At 40.3% G+C, this 26,387-nt stretch overlaps 3 protein-coding genes and 2 long non-coding RNA genes across 7 annotated transcripts; 2 read left to right on the forward strand and 3 right to left on the reverse strand.

Annotated features, from left to right (window-relative positions):
- Positions 1 to 5,050: 5,050 nt before the first annotated feature.
- Positions 5,051 to 8,801, reverse strand: LOC133778177 (subtilisin-like protease SBT3.10). Of its 2 annotated transcripts, XM_062218041.1 has the most exons (10): positions 8,539 to 8,801; positions 8,352 to 8,443; positions 8,119 to 8,216; positions 7,884 to 8,036; positions 7,138 to 7,802; positions 6,962 to 7,053; positions 6,590 to 6,832; positions 6,393 to 6,507; positions 5,889 to 6,084; positions 5,051 to 5,793 (listed from the first exon to the last, which is right to left on the reverse strand). In XM_062218041.1, the coding sequence occupies exons 1-10, from the start codon at positions 8,653 to 8,655 to the stop codon at positions 5,213 to 5,215; spliced, it is 2,352 nt and encodes a 783-aa protein (XP_062074025.1). In that variant the 5' UTR covers positions 8,656 to 8,801; the 3' UTR covers positions 5,051 to 5,212. The 2 variants fall into 2 exon arrangements, with proteins under 2 accessions (XP_062074025.1, XP_062074026.1); XM_062218042.1 differs by lacking the exon at positions 8,539 to 8,801 and having other exon boundaries at positions 8,119 to 8,252; positions 8,352 to 8,431.
- Positions 5,670 to 7,107, forward strand: LOC133778178 (uncharacterized). Of its 2 annotated transcripts, none has more exons than XR_009869041.1 (4): positions 5,670 to 5,806; positions 5,922 to 6,117; positions 6,366 to 6,536; positions 6,608 to 7,107. It is a non-coding gene; the product is annotated as an uncharacterized LOC133778178 (long non-coding RNA). The 2 variants fall into 2 exon arrangements; XR_009869042.1 differs by having other exon boundaries at positions 6,387 to 6,536.
- Positions 7,439 to 7,915, forward strand: LOC133778179 (uncharacterized). Its single transcript, XR_009869043.1, has 2 exons — positions 7,439 to 7,569; positions 7,733 to 7,915. It is a non-coding gene; the product is annotated as an uncharacterized LOC133778179 (long non-coding RNA).
- A 3,938-nt stretch (positions 8,802 to 12,739) lies between the features above and the next one.
- Positions 12,740 to 13,462, reverse strand: LOC133779947 (uncharacterized). Its single transcript, XM_062219843.1, has one exon. It carries the CDS (start codon positions 13,460 to 13,462, stop codon positions 12,740 to 12,742), a length of 723 nt encoding a protein of 240 aa, XP_062075827.1.
- Positions 13,463 to 22,731: 9,269 nt separating this feature from the next.
- On the reverse strand, positions 22,732 to 23,547 carry LOC133779949 (uncharacterized). The gene has a single exon (XM_062219844.1). The coding sequence runs from the start codon at positions 23,545 to 23,547 to the stop codon at positions 22,732 to 22,734; it is 816 nt and encodes a 271-aa protein (XP_062075828.1).
- Positions 23,548 to 26,387: the final 2,840 nt, after the last annotated feature.

The raw sequence follows: 26,387 nt of genomic DNA on the forward strand, positions 1-26,387 counted from the left end.
GTTAAGTTGAGACTTTACAAGCATGTCATCAACATAAACCTCCATGTTGTTCCCTATTTGCTCTGAAAACATCATGTTTACGAGCCGCTGATATGTAGCTCCAGCATTCTTGAGCCCAAACGGCATAACATTATAGCAGTATAGCCCTTTATCTGTGATAAAGCTCGTATGTTCTTGGTCGGGGGCATGCATGGGAATCTGGTTGTATCCAGAATACGCATCCATGAATGACATCAGGCCATGCCCCGCCGTGGCATCCACGAGCTGATCAATTCTTGGCAGCGGAAAACAGTCTTTTGGGCAAGCTTTGTTGAGATCCGAGTAGTCAATACAGGTTCTCCACGTCCCATTGGGCTTTGGGACCAACACTGGATTGGCTACCCAGTCAGGGTAAAAGGCATCCCTAATGAAATGGTTTGCTTTTAACCTGTCAACTTCCTCCTTTAATGCTTTCTTTCTGTTTTCGTCCAGTTGTCTTCGCTTTTGTTGCTTCGGGGGAAAGCTTTTGTCTATGTTCAACGCGTGGCTCGCTACATTCGGGCTTATCCCCACCATGTCTGAGTGTGACCATGCGAAGACATCCTGGTTTTTCTTCAGAAAGCTAATTAATTGCTATTTTGCTTCGTCTTGGAGGTGTTTTCCGACCTTCACCTTCTTCGAGGGATCAGCTTCCTCGAGCTGAACTTCTTCGAGCTCTTCCAATGGTTCGAGGTCAACTTTCTCCTCAATCCTTGGATCGATTTCCTCGTCAATTTCTAAAACCGTTCCATCTTTATTTTGTATGATAACGAGTGCTTGAGCGCTCGTTTGTTTCTTTCCCCTCAAAGAGATGCTATAGCACTCCCTCCCTGCCAATTGATCTCCTTTTAATGTTCCGACCCCGCTTGGAGTTGGGAACTTAAGGGCCAGATGCCTTACAGATGAAACTGCCCCCAGCCCGACCAGGGCAGGTCTCCCGAGCAGTACATTGTAGGCAGATGGTAAATCTATTACCACGAACTCTATTATCTTGGTCACCGAGACTGGATAGTCTCCCAAGGTCACAGGGAGTTCGATGGATCCCATACAGGCAGTTCCTTCTCCTGAAAAGCCGTACAAAGTAGTTGCACACGCCTTCAGGTCGCGAAGGGAGAGTCCCATTTTTTCGAGGGTCGCTTTATAAAGAATGTTGACTGAGCTCCCATTGTCTATGAGGACTCGGCACACTCTTTTGTTGGCAATCTGAAGAGTAATAACCAACGGATCATGATGAGGGAACTGAACATGGGAAGCGTCCTCCTCAGTGAAGGTTATTGGTTGTGTTTCAACCCTCTGGCTTTTCGGTGCCCTAGGTTCAGGTTCATAAGGAGACCCGTCCCCTGTCTTCAGCTCATTAACATATCTCTTTTGAGCATTTCTGCCCCCTCCTGCGAGATGAGGCCCTCCCGAGATGGTTATTACGTCCTCTCCATCTATCGGCGGGGGCCTGTCTTCTTCCCGAGATCGGGAGTTATTATTTTGTGCCGTCGAAGGCGCGGCTACTCTCTGGCTCGCAGTAGTCTGTCCAATACTCTGGTTTTTGACATACTGCCGGAAATAACCTCTCGAGATCAACCCTTCGATCTCGTCCTTCAGCTGTCGACATTCATCAGTTGTGTGTCCGGTGTCTCTGTGGAACCGGCAATACTTACTGGAATCCCTCTTGGATTTTTGATTTCTCATTGGGTCCGGACGCCTGAAGGGGACCTGGTTTTCATTAGCCAGGTATATGTTTTCCTGGGACTCGTTGAGCTCGGTGTGCACTTTATACACGGAGAAATACCTCTCTCCTTTCTTTTTCTTTCCTCCCTCAGCTTCGGGGTTATTTCCCTCGCTCTTTTTCCTCTTGGAGGGATTCTCCGAGGTAGGTTGTGGAGCTGCTGGGTCAGCCGAGGTTGAGGCGGAGTTGATGTTTATCGTTGTAGTTTCGGACTGCGAGGTCGCCTTGAGCGTTGACCTCGCCTCCTCTACATTGACAAACCTCTGTGCTCGTCTGTTAAACTCGGTTATTGACCTCACCGGTTTCCCTTGCATGTCATCCCAAAGGGCACTTCCGGGTAAAACACCAGCTCTGATAGCCATAAGGTGCCCACTGTCATCCACATCTCGAGCTCGGGCGACCTCTAGATTAAATCTTGTCAGGTAGCTTTTCAGTGTTTCGCCCGGCTGTTGTCGGACGTTAGTCAAAGTGGATGCCTCTAGTCTGACTCCCATCATAGCTCGGAACTGCTTCTTGAAGTCTCTAGACAACTGATCCCATGAAGTTATCGAGTGTCTCTTGTACTTTTCGAACCAACTCTTGGCAGGTCCTGCCAATGATGTTGGAAACAACATGCACCTGGGCTCGTAACCCACGTTACTAGCTCTCATAATAGTGTTGAATGTACTCAGGTGACTACATGGGTCGGTTTTTCCTTCAAATGCTGGGACGTGAGGAATCCGGAACCCTTGAGGAAATTGAGTGTTAGAAATATGTGGAGCAAACGGCTCGAGCTCCGCATCAGAGTCCTCATATCGACCATTCCCTCGTTCATTCTTTAAAAGCCTAAAGGCTTTTTCGAGTTGATCGATCCTTTCTTGGACTGGGTCCGTAGGAGGTGTTGTCTGGAATTGACAGTCATTGATCATGATTCTAGGCTCGCGTCTCCGTGAGGGATCTCTACGCCCATTCAGGTGATTCCTCAAGTCCGGATTTGTCTGATCTCCCTTCCCCTACTCTGATTCAGATGATTTCGTATGTCAGGACGATTCTTGCGGTTTCCAGTATTTTTACGACCTCGGTCGTGTTTACTGACAGACCTGGTCTCTCCGGACTCGTCACTGGTGAAACTCATTGATCGGTCATTTCGTGATGGATTCTTCCCATGTCGCCTCGTCTCCGCAGTGCGAGACCGGGACGTCTGACTTTTCTCAGATTGTGCGCCTCTCTGCTCCTGGAAAGTCTCCCTGTGTCCTTGTCTATCCCCCGTACGCCCTTGATCCTGATCTCGAACAGGTTGAGCGTTTCTGCGGGGAGGTGAAGGATATCTTATGGGTGACGGAGGGAACCGTATAGGCGATGGTGGCTGCCGTCCTTGCCTCGGCCTAGAGGGTCCAGAATTTGCCCAAGATGGGTCAGTCGCGTTCGGTGCACTACCAGGAACCTGAGTCCGAGCCTCGGCAGGAGTTCGGTTATTCTCAGTTCCTGCAGGCACTTCCACAGGTGGATTAGGCGGGACCCGAGCTCGGGTACTCCTCTGGGGCCTAGGAGGAGCAGATGGCTCTGCTGGTGCTGGAGGTTGAGTCGGCTTCCTTGTGGCAGCATCTTTTCGTGGACGTCCACGGGGCCTCCGGGGAGGAACATGCACGTCCCTTGGAGGAGGGACTTGGTTTTCGCGCAGAGGCGGGGGCTGAGCCACCTGCGCCTCTGCGGCCATCCTAGTCAACTCCTCATTCCGTTTGTTGGCATCTGCCAACAACTGTTTCAGCTGCCGGTTTTCCAGTTCTACGATAGGAACGTAACGCTCAGGATTGTAGTACATATCCTCATCTCTCGGTGGAGGAGGTGGTCCCCGGGAATCAGTGGACCCACTCCTCTCTTCAACATCCGAGTTCTCCATTGGTTGCTTTCCAGGACGTCTTGGGTAATTTTCTTCAGGCGTGTTCTGATTGTTTGCGGCCATGAATCTCTCAGGGATGAATGCTTAAGGCTCTCAACGAAAGCACCAAACTGTTGACGCCGTTTTTCGTCAAAAAATAAAAGAAGAGCACGTAAACAATGAATGACAATGGCCAAATGAAATAAAACAAATCAAACACACGATTTTTACGTGGTTCAGCAGTTAAATCTGCCTAGTCCACGAGTCTCTGTTATTAATCTTAAGATTATCTCTGAAAATTCTTTAGCATGAATTCTTCAGAGTTTTCTCTCAAGGATCAGAATTTCGGTCATTTACAATGATGCATGACCTCTCTATTTATAGAAAAGGATGCAGAATACTATCCCACATATTTTGGGTAGTTACTCTTTTTGTGTAAATTAAATAATTGACTTTAAATGCCTACAATCAGATATAAAAGGAAACGTCCCTGAAGACCAGGAAACGCATAACTGATCAAATAATATCCCACGATTCTAGGAGATTTACATTAATAAATGAGGATTTCATCTCATATTTATAATACTTGTAGATATTCAAGGTGGTTATTGCGTATCTCTAAGGCTTTAGTTCCCCAGGTTTCCCGTCGTCGTCCGAGCTAATGACATCTCCCGAGTTCACGTGGCTTTCGAGATCGTACGTACATCGAGCTCGAGACCCCTGATCCGAAGTCGTCCCTGAAGATGAGTGTGTTCTCGGAGCTGCCTTTCGAGATCGTGATTGTTTCGAGGTCACCACATTCGAGGTCATATATCGTACTTTGCAGGCTTGATATACAATCCTGGAGCATACTCTAATCCTTACGAGACCATTTGTTGCGAATCCAACTTTCGAGGTCACATTTACCATGGCTCGAAATCTGGGTATAACAAACAAACTTTCATTAAGTTTTATTATTAAAAAGAATAACACAGTCATAACGAGACTATAAATTTATAGATTCTTTGAGTTTTTTCCAAATCAACATTTTCCCATTTTTTTTAACTTATAGCTAACAAATACATTAAAAACATTATTATAAATAATTTAACTTTATTCAAAAATTTTCAAACCATTTAATTAACTATATAATCCAACAAAAAATTACATAATCAACTTCTATACATTATTAGTAAAAGTGAATAAATATTTTCTTTTGTTTTAATTTATGTAACAGTTAAATAAAAATAAAATTAATTGTATAGTCAAATTTATAATAAAAATAAATTTTAAAGGTAAAATTGAAATCGTTTTATCATGTATGTTACATATTTAATGATGGACAAAAAATTTGGGAGCAAATTTATATTCAGAAAAGTAGTTATGAGATAAAAAATACTAATTTTGTTATTTAGAGACAATGTCGAGAGTGAATGAACAAATGTATACTATACGAAGTGAGGTGACAAAATAACTAATTGTATTTCAAATTATTCCATTTCCATTAAAAAAATTTATAATTTTACATCATAAAAGAACTATAATTTATACTATCATTAATCCAATTTAATATTGTACTATAAAACTTAAAACGGTAACAAAATATTGAGACGCAATATTAAATACTACTTGTATTATCATGCATCAGCATACGATTCATATGTGATGACACGCACGGCCACAGGACTCCTCACCCGATGCTTTCCATCAAACCATGTAAGGCTCCCAAACTTATAATCTCCATGCACCCTTTGGGCCGAGAAGAAGGTCACCTCAAACGACAATCTTCTTGTTGTCGTATCGAACCTCAACACCTGAGGTTCAACTCTCATTTCCACGCCACTTGGAGCTTCCACAACTGCCTCGTACACCGAGTCGAATTCACCCACATTCGTCACCGTCCTTGTTACTGTCACTGACGTTGTCGTTTTCAGGTTCGGAATCGTAATGGAAGGGAGGTTTAGGTTTAGGTTCGACCCGGCTTGTCGTTTTCGACCGCAAGTGATATCGGACTCTGTTAAACGAGTGATCGATGAGGTTCGGTAGCCCAAGGAGCAGAGGTATTCGACGTAGTCCTCTGTAGAGGTGTCGAATATGAGTCCGGGGTCCATAGCTCTAATGGGATTCACCTGGCCACCGCCGATGTCAAATGGGTCAGCGGCTTTGCGATTTGGGCCTTCGGCAGATATGTCTGTTCCGTCTGTTCCAGTTTGGGAAGCTGCAGTTTCCTTGTAAAACTTAGAGTTTTTTTTTTCTTCCTTTATGTGTATCATACGAATAGTAGAATAAGATTATTTGGTTTTTTTGACTCACCAGTGGTGACGAGGGCTGATCTTATGGCTGCAGGGGACCAATGCTGATGAAGGGATTTGATCAGTGCAGCAATCCCAGCTACGTGGGGACATGCCATTGAAGTTCCTGATAGCAGTGTATAGTAACCATTTCCGGATTTGGAGTTAAATGGTGGGAAGGCAGCTAATATGTCCACGCCGGGGGCAGCTACGTCGGGCTGTGCCCAATTGATGAAACATTGTAAGAGGAGGTAATAATATTGGAAATAAGAGTACAAGACTAGTGGTGTTTTATGCTTCTGTGAAGACTTGAAAATGAAAGACAATGTTTTTTCAGTATAATTTATACACTATCAAGTTGTCATAACCCAAATGGACTTGTCGCGTGTCATGTAATTTAGGAAATCAGTGTCAAGTATCGATAAAATCTAGGCAACTCAATTGTATTGCTTTATAAGTGTTAAGATTGGTGGTTAAATGGAATAATTTTTTCTTATAGATTTGAAGTTTTACTTCTCAGCTATACCTTTAGAACAGCTGGGGTCAGGGAACTTGGCCCTCTGGATGAGAAAGTGGCAACTCGTGGGGACGTCCATTTGCCTATCACAGTGTTTGGAGAACTCAGCTTTGCTATTGGAGACCTTCATAGTGGGATGGACAAGCAATAAAGGTCAGTGTGAATCGTATGGATGGCCTCGTAATTTATGAGTTTTGTTTTTTTACCTTGCTCTTCTTATGTAGGAAATTATTTGTGTCCCTACTTCGTAATCCACTTTAACACATGGGATATCACATGATTGAAGTCCATCATTGTGAGACTGGGCAAAAATGACTCCAACTCCTCCTGCTTCCTGGACAGCAGTTGCTGCTGAAGCTATATCCTGCTGATCATATAAGTCTGAAAAGCATAGTACTATTTTTCCTGCTGCTAATGTTGCATTTAGACTTCCAAGCTCGCAATCCTTGCTTGAATATTTGTAACAGAAATTAGTAAGAGATTCAGATTGTGCTTTTGTTTTTCATTATTTCATTTTATTATTTGTATCATTTAATTAAAAAGGAAAGTACAAACTTTAACTAGACGAGAAATCTCACGCTGAAGAATCGGTGGAGTCAACAGCTATGCGCTCGGAGTATGTAATGCCAGCAAAACCATGGTTATGTCTTCCAGTGTCAATAGATTGGCCCTGCAAAGAGCAAAAACTATTGAAGAAATCTTATTTCATTTGCCCAATTTTCAGGTATTGACTCCTAATGGGCGATAGTTTTACCCAGAGAGTTTGGTTATTTCCTAGTGTAATGACTGTTGGAAAGGCCCTGTCTATTGTGGTGGCTGCAACAGTGATGAGCCATGGTGCAGTGTTTGAAATGGTTTGTGAAGTGGGACCACTATTTCCTGCAGAAGAAACAACCGTAATCCCCTTTGCAGCCGCATGGAAGGACCCAATTGCAATTGTGTCACGCAGATCAACATAGGAGTACAAAGGAACCTCAATGCCAACAGAAACAGATAGTACGTCCACTCCATCATGTATAGCTTTATCGAATGCTTTCAGAAGATCAGCGTTTGTGCAGCCTCCTTCACCCCAGCAAGCCTTATAAATTGCTAAGTGAGCAAGAGGTGCTCCTCCTCTGGCCAACCCTGCAGCTAGTCCTTTATGGCTGGCCTGTTCCACAAAATAGCCAGCTGCTGTTGAAGCTGTGTGAGTGCCATGGCCATTTCCATCTCTTGGGGATAAATACTCCCCAGTATTGGTTCTGTTTATAGGCTTTTTAGTTTCTGCCACTAATCCTTTTATGAACCAACGAGCACCAATGATTTTCCTATTGCAGTTTGTATTGTTAAACTCATCTCCTTGTTGGCAGATTCCTCTCCAGTGTGATGGGATTGGGGGCATGCCTTTGTCATTAAAACTTTCAGACTCTGGCCAAACACCTGCAAATGTATGGATTAGTTTGAGTTGTAGTATAAATTTTGGCTGTTGTTTCATTCTTTTCAGATACTATTTGTTTTTACCAGAATCAATGACACCAATGATGGTTCCTTTCCCCATATTCTCAGTCAAGTCATTTTTCTGAGAATTGTGTCGGATACCGATGAATTCCCAACTTCTTGTGGTATGTAGCTTGTGAATGCGGTTAGGGATCACCTGGACAACTTGAGGAAATTCTGCATTTCCAAAGTAAAGGACATTATTAGTGGTGCTAAGATGGATAATTCAGATTATATACTACTTGTCAAGCCATCATACCTGCCATAGATTCGGCCTCAGTTTCTGTCAATCTTGCAGCAAACCCAGAAAAACCATGTCTGTAGCTGTATACAATAGATCTTTTTGCAACTTCTTTGCTTTAATCACACACAACACAACACAAGAAAAAGAAACTGGAAAATTTTATATCTCAGCATGCAACTCATATCCACATTAGAATCAATGGAAAGGACAAAGCAGGGTCGTTTTCCTTAATACAAGTAAATGCATACCTTCCCAGCAAGTTGAATAGCAATTTATGGTGGAGCTTTTTGTTAGCTTCTGCTTCACCATGCTTCTTCCCTCCCAAGTACACAATATAGACCTGAAAGCATTTAATTCTTTAGTATATGTGTACAGAAAAAGAAAAAAAACTTTAGGACTTTATAATTATAAGTTAAAACTCCTACACACACTCACATTACTTTTGGCCTCAACAAGCTTAAATGACACATGAAAGTAGTGTTGAAAGAAAAACAGAGCAAGAACCACAAGTACGTGGTTCTTTTTTGTACATTTCCAGTCTCTTGAATTCATATCAAACTCAAAGAAGGCCTTGGATTGTTTCCAATACTTTACTGAGTTTTGCAGTTTCTAAAGTTTTATATATAAAAAGCCAATCATGCACTGCTGCATTACTAATATAGGTTAGAAAGTTAAAAAAAAAGAGTAAAATAAAGATTCTTTTTATGTTACAGACTTCTTTTTAATGCGTTCTGGAATGCAAAGATGCTGGAAAAAGATTTTGCATTGTAAGCTTTACGCATGGGGAATCATTCAATTCACGTGAGGCATAATTTTTATCTTTATTTTTTTTGCTGAAAAATTTAGATTGATTGATTTTATTTTATTCACTTTCCCAACTTTTATTTTTCTACTTTGTCAACTTGAACAGTAGGCCACGAATGGTTGTGATGAGTGCTTGCTCCAGTATTTGCTTCATAGACACACTTTAAAAGCACCACTATCTTCTTTGTAAACATTGGCTGCATGTTTCTTCCTTATATACACACACATATATAAATATATATATATATATATATAGATCATATTATGCACTCAAGCATACATAACAATACTCAGATTTTGGTACAATATTCTTTGAGTTAGTAGCTTAATAGTATTAGACTTAGATGAATGATAATGTATTAGTTTCTAAGACCTTTTTTTGGCACCTAAGTATTTGGTTTGTAACTTTTGGCGTTGGTGGGGTATGAGTAGAGCTACATATATATATATATATATGAGTGAACCTAGTGATTCAAGTGACTCTAGTCAATTGCAATAATGGATTCACCTTAAATCTCCATAACTAGTTCTCATAATTACTATGATATGGTATAGTGATGTATTGTATTTTTAGTGTAGGGCCCTAAATCCCATTTTTGATATTGCCCCTTTCCAGAAGGGTAGCCCTCGGATTCCCACAATATAGAGTGGTACCTTTTCTTAGCTTTTGTTTCTTCATTGTCATTAGTGGCTATGTTCTTTTTCAAGATAAAGCTACTGTTCCCGTGATGAAACCCATAATGCTTCAAAAAAAGAAAAAGAAAAGAATGATGACCATTTATATTGTATGCGATGCTTCACAATTTTGAGGATGATGCTATTTGCTTCCACATTTTTACCAATGGTTGTGTATAGTCAAGAACTTTAAATCTAGTTTCCATGGAATGGAAGTGCTTAAAATTGGACAACTTTGCCTAATTATCACAAAATATGGCTTCTCAACTCTAACATGTCAGAAGTTGTCAATAGTTTATGACCATTGAGTATTTTGTTTAAAAGTGCCACAATCAATGCCTGCTGCAAGAGGAGTTGCCATTGATGTCCCTGAAATCAAGGCAAATCCTTCATCCATAAAGGAGTCAAAGGGAGCAGAGCACCATCAGAAAATATGCTAACACATGCCCCTGTTAATGCTGTTATATCTTGCTGTGTAAACACGAAAACAATCCAATGGTCCTAAAAGAAAAAGGACCAATTTCATCACTCTAAACTGGTTTACGTTTTAGTATTTTTTGCCTTCAAAATTGATGGAGTTAGCTAGGACCTCTAGATGAGATTGAGAAGTAGGCAAGGGAGGCAACCTTGGGTCCCACTTGTGCTGCAAAAGGACTCAGTTTTACAATAGGATATGTTTGTACCACAGACAACAGAAAAAAACTTGCATAGATTAGGTTGTTAACAAAGTTTTGGATTATGTATCCAAAATCATAATGCTAAAAGGATGGTAGTGATGTGATCACAGTAAGAGTGATGGTGTAATTTTCACACTCTTACGCATCAAAATAAATGTACATAAAGTCAATTGAAATGAATATAAAATAGGAAACACGCCTAAAGCTATCATGTTTATCAATTAATAAACCACAGTTCTCTACCGATAACACACTGATCTTTTGATTATCTATGTCAATCAATAAATTTGTTTTACAAGTAAATAGCTCATTTATTCTCTTCTTTGTATAAGTATACTATTATACAAAGGCAAATATATATTTGAAGATTGTATCAGGATAATCTCTGATTTTACGCAATTAAAAAAATAAAGTTGAATCGTTATAGGCTACAAGTTATGATGTAACAAATCAACAATGATGGAAATAAAATTAATCACCTTGAATAAGAATGACTTGTTCAACTTTCCATGGTAGCTTACTTTCTGAAGCTTATCTTTTCAATTATTCTATATTAATATTTAGTCAATTTCTTAGACCCCAATCCTTTATATTTGTACATTAATATTCTCTACATTTGACTTTAATTATTAAGTTTCTCATTAAAATTAATTCATATATATATATAATCATAATTCGAGTTTTTGTAATCTTTTTAAGATGGCTTATTAATATGCTCAAACTATTGGGTTGGTACAAGAGAGAGAGAGAGAGAGAGAGAAAGAGAACTTTATTGGTTAATTAGATTAAAATGAAGATGTTTAGCTTATGATGATCACCTATGTGACAATATTGACAAGTTTCAATTATTATTAAAGATATAATTAGTATATTTTAAGGTATATTAATTAGTACTTATCATATAAATGTATATATATCATCACATTAAGTTTAGTAACTTCTAATGTTCATAGTCAAAGTCAGAAAGACTGCCAATTTGCCAACTTCCCCAAACACATGGAGAATATGAATACCATACATTCTATAACTCTAAATAATACTAGTTTTTTTAATGTTATTTTACATTATATTTCTTTGAACAGCTTAACAGCATATATATATATATGAATTGAATAAGTACATTCAAATCAAATCAAAATCATGATTCACATAAACATCCAAAAAGGCTCTTGGAAAAAAGAAAAAAAAAATCTATATTAGGCTATTAATTTAGTCATGAATTAGCCCTATATATATAAGACAATGCCCCAATGCAAGCTCTAAACAACTATACGTGGTAGAATTCTGATTGTTACTTGTGTCTGAAGTCTCAAGACATGAGAGCCCTTTTCACAAATATGTGGTTCTTTGTTCATGATAGCCTATTTTTTCCTAGTCGTATATAGCCAGGTTCATGCCAGGAGTGAAGTAAGTATATATATATATATATTCTGCTATCTTCATATGTATAGGTTCACATAGTTTATATGGGTGAGAGAAACAACACCATGATCCTGAGCACTTGACCAATATGCACCATGACATGCTTTCTTCAATCCTTGGGAGGTAGTATTACACAAAACTAATAATAATTAATCTGTTGTGAATCCTTAATCAAATACAATTGATCAAATAGCTTAAGATCAATCTGATAGAACTTTAGACAGAGAAAATTAAAGAACAGAGGTGAGAAGAAGTAGAGAATTTGAATGAAATAGCCACTTTCTTTATTGCTGAATATCAATCCACATTACAATCTTGAAAGCCTTCTATATCAGTTTGTTTACAAGATTACAGAGCTAATACAATGTAAATTGACATTAAAAAAAATAACCTGTACAATGTAATGTCTATTTATAGGCAACTATACTTAATTAACATTACTAAGAAGAGTAAAACAGTTAAGCTGTTAGTAACTGAAATGAACAGGTCAGCATAGCTGACTGAACCAATTCCTACAGATCTCCACCCTGGTTTAGTAGCTATGACATTAGAAAAAATTCAACAATGTGGCTGCTATTTTTTGACAAAACAGTGGACAAGGGATCACTTAAGTTGAATCAAGTCCAAACAGTAAAAGAACTTGCTGCTTGGTAACACTTTAGTGATCATGTCAGATGGGTTATCATCAGTAGCAACTTTCTGAACAGATACAGCTCCTTCTGAGATGACTTCTCTAACAAAATGTAGCTTGATGTCCACATGTTTAGTTCTCTCATGATAAACTTGATTTTTGGACAAGTGTATTGCACTCTGGCTATCACAATGAACTGTGATAATCTGGTCTTGAAGCTTAAGCTCTTTAGCTATTCCTCTCAGCCAATGTTAGAATAAAAGGCCTTCTTCGAGACAAGGCAAATCTCTTGAGCAATTACTTGCAATTTCATTCACTGAAAAAAACTGGTTCTTACAAAGTTGTCTTTATACCCAGCCAATTTTGGAATAACAGAAACATAATAACAGAATTGGAATAACAGAAAATGGGCAGCCACTATCTTGCTTCAGCTCCTCTCCATCCTAACGAATTCCTGAAGCCACTTGGGTCTCACTCGCACACGGGTTCCACGCGCCTGCACTCTCTCTTCCTCCATGGTCTGTCGTGGGTCTTCCTTCTGGGTGCTGGTGCTCTGTTCGTTTGAGTCCTCAACCTCCCTTTGGTCACTTCCCTCTATCCACCCTTTTACTCTCTCTTGTATCTTACTTGGGTCCAAATGTATTGGACTTGTCAACTGGATTGGCCCAACACTGCCCCCCTCTTCGACAACAACCTTGTCCTTAAGGTTGGAAATGTCATACAGCTTACCAAATTCAGAAAGGGTCTCCCAGGTTGCATCTTCTGGAGCACTCAGCGACCATTGCACCAATACCTGTCTTTCTCCTTTGTGCTCTCTGGTGGATATGATAGCTTGCGGAATCATTACTGGTTTGTTGTTAACAACCAATTCGGGAAGAGGGTAACAAGTGGGAGGAGTTGGTCCATAAAATGGCTTCAATACTGAAACATGGAATGTGGGGTGAATCCTGCTGCCTTCTGGTAATTCAAGCGTATATGCAACCTGCCCCACGTGAGCCTTGATCGGAAATGGTCCGAAATACCTTTTGCAGAGTTTTGAATGGAGTCGCTTCGCTACTGTGGCTTGCCTGTATGGTTGTAACTTCACCAATACCAAATCCCCAATTTGAAACTGTATGTCACGGCGCTTCTTATTCGCTTGTTGCCTCATGCGGTTTTGAGCTTGCAGCAAATTAGTTCTGAGCTGTCGAAGGATACTGTCTCTGGCCACCAGATCCTCTTCCACCGCCTGAATACTAGTGGTGCCGCGTGTATATGCTGGAATGGTGGGAGGGGTCCGTCCATACACCGCCTAAAAGGGTGTCATGCCTATCGCTGAATGTTGGCTGGTGTTATAATGATATTCTGCCCAGGAAAGAAATTTGCTCCACTGCTTAGGATTATCCGCTGTAAATGCACGAAGGTATTGCTCCAAATAACGATTAGTCACTTCTGTTTGCCCGTCCGTTTGGGGATGATACGAAGAACTCATTTTCAGTTTTGTACCCATCAACTCAAATAACTTTCTCAAAAAAGCACTTGTAAAAATCGGATCACGATCCGAGACAATGGATCTCGGCATCCCGTGAAGTTTGATGACCATGTTGGCAAACAACTCCGCTACCTTTGTTGCTGAATACTGGTTTGGAAGTGCTCCAAAATGGGCGTACTTAGTGAATCGGTCCACCACCACCAAAATATTCGAAACCCCGTAAGACTTGGGCAGCCCCACAATGAAGTCCATGGCTAAGTCTTCCCAAACGCGCTCCGGTAGTTCTAATGGCTGCAATAACCCATAAGGAACAGTTGGGGAATATTTTATCATTTGGCAAGTGGCACACTCTCGTACAAACTGGTGCACCTCAGTTCGCATTCCCGGCCAAAAAAAATTGGCACTTAAGCGTAAAAATGTACGCTCCGGCCCAGCGTGTCCTCCCGTTGGTGTCTCATGGAACTCCCACAGTAATTGCTGTTTCAGATGAGAGTTGGAACTTACTTGCAACCGCTGTCGGTAATACAGTAAACCATCTCTGACGTTGTACGTTGCTGCATCCAGGTTGCCTGCTGCGAATTGGGTATGTAACTTGCGAAGTTCTGGGCAAGTTGTATTCTCTCTGCGTAGTTCTTCCAGGAAGTCAAAACGGGCTGAGGACTGAGCAGCCGCCAACAAGGAAAAAGAACTTTCGTGTTGCCGCGATAAAGCATCAGCTGCTGTATTTGATTTTCCTGCTTTATACTCAATAGTGAAGTGAAATCCAATGAGCTTTCGGAGAAAGTGTTGCTGTTCTGGTGTTTGTATTACCTGAGTGAGGAGTTCCTTTAAACTTTTGTGATCTGTGCGAATAATAAACTGACGGCCCAACAAGTATTGTCGCCATTTGGTGACTGCCTCAACCACTGCCCTTAACTCCCGCAAGTATGCCGAGGTACCCATGAATTTCGGACCCAACTTTTTGCTAAAAAAAGCTATAGGGTGACCCTCTTGCATCAACACGGCTCCTATGCCGACATTAGATGCATCCGCCTCAATAACAAATATTTTTGAAAAATCTGGCAGCATTAGTACTGGGGTTTCTGTCATGGCCTTCTTGAGGTGGATAAAGGCTGCGATTGCTTCTTCTGTCCATGTAAAATTGTCCTTTTTCAGCAACTCTGTAAGTGGGGCGGCAATGGAAGCATAATGAGCTACAAAACGACGGTAATATCCCGTTAACCCGAGAAAGCCTCGGAGTTGCTTCAGAGTACACGGTTGGGGCCAATCTACCATTGCTATAATCTTGGATGGGTCAGCCCGAACTCCTTGTGACGAAACTAAGTGTCCCAAATATTCAATAGTTGGCTGGAAAAATGTACACTTGCTCCCCTTAGCGAAAAAACAGTGATCTCGCAACAGCTGGAAAACGAGCCTCAAATGTGTGGCATGTTCGGGCAGGGACTTACTGTAAGCAAGAATATCGTCAAAAAAAACAATAACACAGTGACGTTGTAATGGTTTAAATACCCGATTCATGGTCGCTTGAAAAGTTGAAGGAGCATTAGTGAGACCAAACGGCATAACCAGAAATTCGTAATGTCCTTCGTGGGTGCGGAAGGCCGTTTTATGAATGTCCTTAGGATCCTTACGAATTTGATGATACCCAGCTCTAAGATCCAGCTTCGAAAATATAGTTGCCCCGCCCAATTCATCCAATAACTCGTCTATTGTAGGAATAGGAAAGCGATCCTTGACAGTGATGTTATTGAGTGCTCGGTAGTCTACACAAAAACGCCACGAGCCGTCCTTCTTTTTAACTAGGAGCACCGGCGAAGAATATGGACTGGTACTCGGCCTAACAAATCCACAGTGTTCCCTCTCACGAACCAAATGCTCGATGATATCCTTCTGAAAATAAGGGTAGCGGTATGGCCGAACATTGACTGGTTGCGAGTTTGGCTGCAAAAAAATGCGATGGTCCGTGCTACGGTAGGGAGGTAACTGTTTAGGCTCTGAAAATACATCTGAAAACTCCGTAAGAATGCCTTGACCCTCGTGAGGTAATGTAGCTTCCACAATCTTAATCTCCACATCTCCGGCCGACTCCTCCTTCGAAATTGTAGACAGCAAGAATACATCCCGGACTTCTCCTTCTCGCAACATGGTGTGTAGTTGAGTAAAGGACAGCTGATGGGTGGCTGGGTTAGAAGATCCCGCTAACTTCACAACATTACCCTGCCATTGAAACTCCATGGTTAATGCCTTGTGGTCATGAATACAGGGCCCCAAAGTCTGCAACCACTGCATTCCCAATACAACATCCAAGCCCCAAATTGGTAAAACATACAAATCCACATTAAATTTGTGTCCTTGTAAAATCAACTCCACTCCCGTGCACAACTGTGAGCACCAAAGAGAATTCCCATTTCCCATGTAAACTTTGAACCTCTTTGTCTCTGTACACGCCAAACCCAGACGGACCGCCAAAGCTTCTTGAATAAAATTGTTGTTACTGCCCGTATCAATCAAAACTTCCAAAGACTCAGAGCCATGTTGTGCAACTATTCTGAAAATGCGTGGGTTATTCGAATTAGACAAGGAATTCAAGCTCACCTCATCTACTAACACGTCTGTACCATCTGTGTTAATTTCTTCACCCCCACCGTTCTCAGTTTCTTCTTCTTCCTCATCTTGAGCACAAAGGATCAGTACCCGATTTTTGCATTTATGCCCCAAACTGTATTTCTCATCACATGTGAAGCACTGCCCCTTCTCTCTCTTTTCTTTAATCTCAGTAGGAGATAATCGTTTGACTGGTAATGGTGAATGCTGGGTTTTTTGAAATTGCGAAGCCCCGACGCTGTTTGGAGTTGAACCAAAGATTGTTGACCCCGACCCACTCAAAGCTGACGTAGCCACTGGTTGTGATACTCTTGGTGCCCAACTTGAACGATAGCCGTCCCCGCGAGCTCGACTGAGTATATCATCATGCCGATCCTCAAATAATTGCGCCTTAGCCATGGCATCGGCTAGGTCTATTGGTTTGGCCAACAGTAATTCCCTGCGAATCTCAGTTTTCAATCCCCACACAAAATAATTCAGAAAATATTGTTCCGGAACACCGGAGATACGAGTCATAAGCTGTTCGAACTCTTCCCGAAATGTGGAAACCTGACCTGTTTGTACCAATTTCGCTATCTGCCCGAGTGGATCATCGTAAATTGAAGTTCCAAATCGCAGCCGTAATGCTCGTAAAAATGACTCCCAATCAGCGAAACCTCCCCCTTTTTCCATCCATTGGTACCATGTGGACGGAGCACCATCAAGATGAAAGGCTACCATGGATAACCTCACAGTCGGAGACACATTATGCAGATCAAAAAATTTATTGATCTTGTAAATCCAATCTTCGACTCCGGTACCGTCGAACCGAGGCACTTTGACACACATGATCTTCAGAATGGAGTTCCCTTCATGTGGTTCCATAGGAGCGGCTGAGCGTTGCAACGGCGGTGATTCCGCGTCCTGACTTGTGCTCCCGGCTTCTCCTTGCGGCTTTGGTGTAGGGGATTGCAGCTGGTCCACTCGATCGTCTAGGCGAGCTACTTGTTCTTCCAATTTCTCTGTAAATCGGCAGAATTATTGCTCTAAATATTTATGAAAACTAGCTTCCAAAGCTTGAATCATAGCAGCGATTTCCTCGTTCTTCATGCTGAAATGAAGAATCAATGAAAGCACCAGTGTTAGAATAAAAGGCCTTCTTCGAGACAAGGCAAATCTCCTGAGCAATTACTTGCAATTTCATTCACTGAAAAAAACTGGTTCTTACAAAGTTGTCTTTATACCCAGCCAATTTTGGAATAACAGAAACATAATAACAGAATTGGAATAACAGAAAATGGGCAGCCACTATCTTGCTTCAGCTCCTCTCCATCCTAACGAATTCCTGAAGCCACTTGGGTCTCACTCGCACACGGGTTCCACGCGCCTGCACTCTCTCTTCCTCCATGGTCTGTCGTGGGTCTTCCTTCTGGGTGCTGGTGCTCTGTTCTTTTGAGTCCTCAACCTCCCTTTGGTCACTTCCCTCTATCCACCCTTTTACTCTCTCTTGTATCTTACTTGGGTCCAAATGTATTGGACTTGTCAACTGGATTGGCCCAACAGCCAAAGTGCTTCCTTTACAGCATCTGTTAGTGCAATATACTCTGCCTCTGTAGTGGATAGAGCCACTACCTTTTGCAGGCTTGCTTTCCAGCTGTAGCTGTGCCAAATGCAGTAAATATATACCCTGTGAGTGACTTCCTGGTGTCAAGGCAGCCAGCATAGTCAGAGTCCACAAAACCCTCTATGGCAGCTGAACTGTCACAGTTATTATCAGCTCCACCATAAACTAGACCCTTCCCAAGTGAAACTTTTATGTATCTCAGTATCCACTTCAAAGCTTGCCAATGCACCTTTCTTGGATTTGACATGAACCTGCTCACCAAACTCACTGAGTATGCAATATTAGGTCGAGTACACACCATGGCATACATCAAAGAGCCTACTGCATTTGCATAAGGAATTTCAGCCATAAATTCCTTGTCTTCTTCTGAACCAGGTGCTTGATCATTGCTCAGTTTGAATTGTTGGGATATAGGTAAGGTAACTGGCTTTGCTTCAGACATTCCAAACCTGTCCAACACTTTCTTTAGGTAAGTCTCTTGAGATAGGAACACGTACTTCTTGATTCTATCCCTTTTGATCTCAATTCCCAAAATCTTACTGGCAGCACCTAAATCTTTCATTTCAAACTCCCTTTTAAGTTCAACTTTTACCTTTGTTAGCTCACTCTTATCATTGCTTGTTAGCAAGATATCATCAACATATAACAGTAAGAAAACAAAAGTATTAGGTGTGATAAATTTGAAGTAAACACAGTTGTCATACTTACTTCTGTTGAACTTAATTCTTGACATGAAATCATCAAATCTCTTATTCCATTGTCTGGGAGATTGCTTCAATCCATACAAGGATCTGTTTAGCTTACAGACATAATCTTCCTTGCCTTTTTCTTCAAAACCTTCAGGTTGTCTCATATAGATAACCTCTTCCAACTCTCCATACAAAAAGGCTGTCTTTACGTCCATTTGTTCCAGCTCCAAATCAAACTTTGTAACCATAGCTAAGAGTATCCTAATTGATCTATGCTTTACAACAGGTAAGAAAACATCATTATAATCAATGCCTTCTTTCTGTGTGAAGCCTCTAGCAACTAGCCTTGCCTTAAACCTGCCTTGTTCCACTCCTGGAATCCCTTCTTTCATCTTGTAAATCCATTTACTGCTTACTAACTTGGCACCAGCAGGTTTCTTGACTAGTTCCCATGTATGGTTGTCACGGAGTGATTTCATTTCCTCATCCATAGCTTCACCCCATTTTAGCTTATCCTTATTGGCCATTGCATCCTTGTAACTTTTTGGCTCATCCTCCAAAACTTCACTGGCAGCTACAAGTGAGAAAGCCATCAGATCAGCATAACCAAATTTTTCAGGTGGTTTTATCTGTCTTCTGGTCCTATCTCGAGCTAGCAGGTAGTCATCTGTTTCATCTTCAACACTAGGTTGAGTTTCCTCTAAACACTCTTCCTCAGATGTCCTGCTATCACCTTGTTTATTCTGAGTTGTATCATCAGGCTCCACCTCAAACATTGCATTTTTTGGAGTTAAATAAGATTTTCCCTTGTTCACATTTAATGCTGTGTTGTAAGCCATTTCAGACTCATTGAACACAACGTCTCTACGCACAATGAATTTCCTATATCCATCCTCCAAACACCACAACTTATACCCTTTGACACCTTCTGGGTACCCTATGAACATGCACTTCAAGGCCCTGGGTTCCAACTTGTCTTGCCGTATGTGTGCATAGGCAACACAACCAAGCACTCTAAGTCTGTCATAAGTAGGAGGATGACCAGACCAGACTTCTTCTGGTGTTTCATTTTTAAAGTTGTTGAAGGACACCTGTTTATCAGGAAACAAGCTGTTGATACAGCCTCTGCCCAAAAAATCTTTGGAACACCAGCACTTAGGAGCATACATCTAACCCTCTTGAGTATGGTTCTGTTGAACCTTTCTGCTAGGCCATTTTGCTGGGGCGTTCTAGCAACTGTTTTATGCCTGGCAATGCCCATCTTTCTGCAATAATCATTGAAAAAATCATAACAGAATTCAAGGCCATTATCTATACGAAATCTCTTGATTTTCCTTTCAGTTTGATTTTCAATCATTGTTTTCCAATTCTTGAATGTCTCATAAACTTCATCCTTAGTTTTGAGAATGTGAATCCACAACTTTCTGGAAAAATCATCTACACAAGTTAGGAAGTATCTCGCACCAGCATGAGATAGAGTTCTAGAGGGTTCCCATATATCAGTATGTATCAAATCCAAGGTGCCTTTAGTTCTTTGTTGACCAACTCCAAACTTAACTCTACAGGCCTTACCGTAAACACAGTGTTCACAGAAATTCAGCTTCTCCACTTTGTCACCACACAACAGACCTTGTTTACAGAGCTCTACCAGACCCCTTTCACTCACATGCCCCAACCTTCTATGCCATAGCTCAGTTCTTGACATGTCTCTTCCAGAAACTGAAGCTACTGACCCAGCTACTACTTCTCCTTCCAATGTGTATAAGCCATGCTTCCTTACACCCCTCATGACAATCCTTGAGTCCTTCATAACCTCCAATATGCCATTTTCACCTTTTAACCAATAACCTTTCCTATCTAGTTCTCCAAGAGAAATTAGATTTCTCTTAAGGTCAGGAACGAATCTCACCTCTTGGATAATCCTTTCAATCCCATCATGCAATTTGAACCTTATTGATCCAATTCCTTGAACCTTACATGGCTTATTGTTTCCAAGTAGCACTGACCCTCCCTGTAGATCAGTGAACTTCTCAAACCAGGACATATTCGGTGTCATATGGAAAGAACACCCAGAATCCATTATCCATTCTCCATCAGATTTTCCAAAGGCCACCATTAGAACCTCAGCAGATTCATACCCATCTTCTGCCTTTCCTCCTTCCTTTGATCTGTGAGAATTGAAACCATTCTGCCTTTCAATGTCCAAGTGTGTTCAACCTGCACTATTAACACAAAAAAAACAATACAGAAGTACAATGTAATAAACCACTAAGAACTTGCTGGACTCAAGTTTTTCACATAATAAAAAGTCTTTCTAAAACTTGAAAATATTGGAAAATAATACACCTAGAGAGAAGATCAAAAACCAACGACCTAAGGATGATTATATACCCTTTAGAATTCCTTTAGGTCGTGGAAAACAAATCAGAAACCAATTAGCCAATAAATGGAAAATCTTCCCAAACAGGAAAGTCAGAATCTGTTCAAACAGACTGGCAATCCGTTCAGACAGATTCATTGAACTTAGACAGTTTTTAAACCCAGTTTTCTTAAATAAATAAGGAAACAATATATACATTATCTCTGCAAGCTGTACACGATTTCTGGACAAACAAATCAGAAAAAATAAAAATAAATACCAATTATTTCCATTTCAAGAAAAGATATTCTTTTATAGGAAATTATATATTTATTTTATTAACATATATAATAATCTGATTATAGAAAACATATCACAACAAAACAGGAAACTACCCATTTCGAAAAATCATCTTTAATTAATTTTGTCAATATTGTCAAATATGCCAATAAAGGATTTTACAATCTCCCCCTTTGGAAATTTGATAGACAAAATTAATTCAAAAAACCTGCAACACAAATGTTAGTGACAAGTAAAGTGAAAGAACTCCCCCTACAAATATGCATTAACTTATAACAAACATTTAAAGAAAATAGACTTAACTCCCCTTCAAAATAAGAAGGTCCAGAGTTAAACAAAAACAACAAAAAAAGTAGGTTTTGAGAAGTATCTACTCTCCCCCTTTGTGTCTTTCAAAGAAGCCAAAGAACCATAAAACAAAATCAAAAGAGTGTATCAATGTTCTTAGGACACTAGACATAAAAATAAGAAAAACTAGACGACTGGATCCTTGGACAGAGTTTGAATAGCATCCAACACAGAACGTTGCAGTCCTTCAATCGACATCACTCGAGCAACCAAAGAATCAACAGAGGCTCGAACAGCAGCTATTTCTGTAGCAACAAGTCTTGAATCTGTGGCAACAGAGGAGGATGCATGAGGAATGTCATCCGAGGCAAACTTCAGAGATTGGGGCTTGACTTTCTTGGTTGATGGAGCATCAATGGCTTCAGTAGGAGGAGCAGAGGCCTTGTAGGAAGCAGCAGTAGTGGGAGCCACCTTCTTGATCTCGTTGGTGATCTTTTTTCTGCATACTCAACACTTTATAAATAACTTGAGGAAAAGGAAGATTCAAGTTTTTCCTATTACCTTTTCGAAATCCAATGATTTGATCATGGATGACCATAGCCAAGTTTATACCAATACAGGTCCCCACCTTGTACAAAAACGAGGCCATGTCAAATGAGATAGTTGCGGTGTGAGAAGTTGGTTTTCAATTCGTTGTGGCAAACTTATGAAGGACAGCATAAGTGTAGGTGAGATTAGAGACCGAGATGACTGTATTAGATGGCCATACCATTTTTTTCCCTACTAATTCAGTGATAACCGTATCTTTGTCAAGAGTGGCAAGATCATCATGATCCTCGACATCAAGAGGAAGATGCAAAGCATGGGCAATGTCTTGAGGAGAAAAAGAGAACCAATGACCCCTAACAAACACTTTACAATACAGAGGAGATTTAGGTTCAATAATTTCATTAGTAAGATTGGCATAGAATTCCTTGACTATTCTATCCACAAAACCAGTAAATTTAACCGAAGAACCTGTCCATTTTCGATCTTGAAGCATTGTTAGCACACCATAAGGCCGATGATCACTCAAGACATAATTTTTCTCAATGATAAATTTCCTTTAAGCATAGAGAACCATATCACAAGCATTATCATTATAACAAAAAGTTGAAGAATAGGGTTTGAAATTTACACCTGAACGTTTTGGAGATGGTGTAGAATCAAAAATAGGTCTCTTGCCTTTAGCCTTGGATGACAAAGGAGATGCAACTGGCTCTGTGTCAGATTCGACTTCTTGTTCAGAGGGGACAATGTCTTCTTGTTCTGGTTCATCAGACTCAGCCTCTGATTCTGCATTGTCAGGAACAGTTTCATCAGATAAGGTGGTATCACAGGTTGCTTCAGATTCAGATTTTCCGTCCTCAGGGTCAAAATCGGAGGAAGTCGGAGAAGGGGGATGAGCCTTCAATCTTTTCTTGGTAGCAGTCAAGGGGGAAGAAGACGAGTCCAACCCCAATTTTCTTTTTGGAGCCACATAATTTTTCTTGGGCTGGCTCGGCTTCAATGGCAGTTTGAGTAACCCAGCAGCAGGAGCTTTGGAAGAAGATGAAACAGATTTTGATTTTGCCCTAGCCGTCAGAGACGATTCAATCGGAAGAGGAGATAGGTTCTTGGCTCGAGAGGGCACCACCACTTCAGATGGTGGTGCAACATCAACAATATCAGCTGTGATATCTGGAAACACCATGGGGTGTTCATTAGAGAGGGAGAACACCTTCTTGCGCGCCTTGGATTTGCAAGTTTTCCCAACAGATGTGGCAGGTGCTGGATTAGATGGAGGCGCCGTTGACACAGATGGAGGAGGCGATGGAGAGGACACCTTTCTGGATTGAGAAGCAGGGGTCTTCTTAGAGGAAGCTCCACGAGTTTTCACCATTGTTCCTTCTCTGAAAAACAGCAAACACTTATAGAAAAATGAGAGAAAAAAAAAATTAGAAGAAGAAGAGGTGGCTTAGAGAGATCGTGGGTGAGAAGAAAAAGGATAGTGTCAAGCTTTTAAGGACAAAACTTACCCAATTTGGACACCCACGGCAAGAAGAGGTTTCCTTTTTTAAAATTTGTTTTAATTAAAAAAATAAACGAAACAAACCTTAAGACACATGATCTACATAAAAAAAACTTACCATTTTTTTATTTTATTTTATAAAAGGAAATAGGTTAGATATAGAATGCCAATAAAAAAAAATAACCAGAAAAATAACCCCACACGATCTTCCTATTGACCTTTTCCCCTTTTTTTCTTTTAAAAAAATTCTAAAGAAGGTACAAGACAATAAAGATACAAATCATGGTATTCCAAATTGAGAAAGAGGACAAAATAAAATCATTGGAAATAAAGAATATATTAAATCACACAAAATAAATGCATTATTTCACATAATTACCACAAAGATTCGGTCCACCATGAATTTCCTTGTCAATCAAATATTTTATTATTATTATATATAACAAGACACACAAAATAAAACCCAACGATAAAAAAAAACAATGCTTTGATCAATGAGTGACGTCCTTGAAGAAATAATCAAGCAATTGAAAATAAGTGTTAGTGTATAACAAAAATAATAACACTTGTGAAAATGAAAAATTAGAAAGAGTATTCGAGAAAAATAAAGCACAATTCAGCACAAGCACATATTCTTAAGTGAATCAATCAATATGTATGAGTCTTACACACACATTTTTTTTTTTTATAAATTGTGTACTATTTTTCTTGCAAAGTTTCAAGCATAAGTGTGTGACAGTGTATGCAAGGGAACATTGCCCAATGACAAATAAGTCTTTTTTGATATTGTAAATAATTGTAACCCATGAAGACGCTGTCACACTACACCAGTGGTAGCCCTTTTCTATGGTAGCGTATCCTCTTCATAACTCTGAATTACAAAGTTCCAACTTACTCAAAAGACGACTTTCACAAACTGATGTAGGTAGCTCTATTCTTTCACAGGAGCTTGAAACAATGCTACACAAAAGGAAGCTCAAACATTAAACATTGATTGATTTACTCGAATATTCCTAGGAGGAATTGATTAAATTTCTCTCAAGAATATACAACCAAAGGCTCATTAACACAAGTCAGATTATCTAGCTTGACTCACAACAAAATTTTCAAATTAATTGACAATTTTCTTAAACTTAAACAACACACATTTGATCAAGAGTGTCAACAAAATCACAAGAAAATTTAAAGAGAACAAACCCCCAAATATTTTTGGAGGAAATCAAAGCGAACCGAATCAAGAGCTTTAGTGAAAATACCAACAATTTGTTTATGTGTTTCAATATATTCCAAGACAAGGACTTTATTTTCAACTAATTCTCTTATGGAATGATGATGAATATCAATATGTTTAGTACGAGAATGTTGCACATGATTTTTTGAAATATTAATTGCACTTGTATTATCACAAAAACTAGTTAAAATGTCAAGATCAAACCCATAATCCATCATCATTTGCTTCATCCACAAAAGTTGTGCACAACAACTTCCTGCTACAATGTATTCGACCTCAGCTGTTGAGAGAGAGATAGAATTCTGTTTCTTGCTGTGCCAAGAGACTAGATTATTTCCCAAGAAGAAACATCCTCCACTAGTGTAACGCCCTGGTTACCCCAGATCAGTTACGGTGGACCGGAAATTTGACCTGCTACCCGAGTCCTTTGGTAAAAAACGTGCTCTAAGTGTAATTAACAGGTTAAGGTGAAAAACTAATAAAAAGGAAATGAATATTTTCATTACAAACCGCTCTGTAGAGCTAATTAAAACATTTACAAGTTGTTCTTAGTACAAAATGGTCATTACAGTTCCAGATTTACAATCTCGCCGACCTAAGCGGAAAATAGGGTAAACCCCCTAGTTCCTCTGAGAACGCCTTGGCCGTGGTGGTCAAGCGGCTGCATATGTACACATCACCACCTAAGCTCTCCACTCAAGGCTAGGTGAGCTTTTCTTTCCCTTTACCTGCACCACATAGCACCCATGAGCCAAGGCCCAGCAAGAAAAGCATAATAACGCATGGTATGATATCAACAATGACCGTAATAATCATTCAGGACCAACAGTCCAAACAAATAGGTGACAGTCGCAAAAGTCACAAATGTGGGTACAACCCCCTCTAGCCATGTGACGTTAGGGTCACTCGGGCTTAACTGATAAGTGAACCTTTCATAAATTTAGCCAGGATAGGTGTATGGTGAATAGTCACCAACATAACCCTCCTCATGACCATAGAGTCATAACCCTGGAACAGCGTTCCCTAGCCATGTGACAAACAGTCACCGGGGCCATATGCCCTGGCTCTGAATAACCGGTCTTAGACCAGACAAGCGCTTATAAGTTCATCGACCTTAGGTTCGGTCAAGCATTAATACTCCATATGAGTCATTCAACGCTGATATCGATTAGATCTAATCTTCATTTGGCTCGACGTTCATGACGCTATGCCATTTCTGACTCTTAGGCCAGTGTCCCTGACTAGTCAGTACATATACAGATAATCAACATTCACTGGCATCTAATATGCAATCCATGTCCACATCAATCAATCAACATGCCTCAAAAGCCAACACGCATGTCATATATACACAGGGTGCAGTCTTCTTACCTCAGGTTCGAGCGAGAATATAATAAGGACGACCCCTGAGAACGATCAATCTTTAAGTTCCTTAGCGGTTACCTAATCATAACCAATGATAACCTCAATTAATGAAAAT

This window comes from Humulus lupulus, chromosome 5, assembly GCF_963169125.1.
Source record: "Humulus lupulus chromosome 5, drHumLupu1.1, whole genome shotgun sequence".
Classification (NCBI taxonomy): Eukaryota; Viridiplantae; Streptophyta; class Magnoliopsida; order Rosales; family Cannabaceae; genus Humulus; species Humulus lupulus.

Excerpts from the sequence above, each read along its gene's own strand:
- LOC133779949 (XM_062219844.1), bottom strand. The coding sequence starts at position 23,547 with ATGGTGAAAACTCGTGGAGCTTCCTCTAAGAAGACCCCTGCTTCTCAA.
- LOC133779947 (XM_062219843.1), bottom strand. The coding sequence starts at position 13,462 with ATGAGGCAACAAGCGAATAAGAAGCGCCGTGACATACAGTTTCAAATT.
- LOC133778177 (XM_062218041.1), bottom strand. The coding sequence starts at position 8,655 with ATGAATTCAAGAGACTGGAAATGTACAAAAAAGAACCACGTACTTGTG. Across the intron at positions 8,444-8,538 it reads TTGTTGAGGCCAAAAGTAAT|GTCTATATTGTGTACTTGGG; the intron begins GTGAGTGTGTGT and ends AAATGCTTTCAG. Across the intron at positions 6,085-6,392 it reads TGACCCCAGCTGTTCTAAAG|CCCGACGTAGCTGCCCCCGG; the intron begins GTATAGCTGAGA and ends AATTGGGCACAG.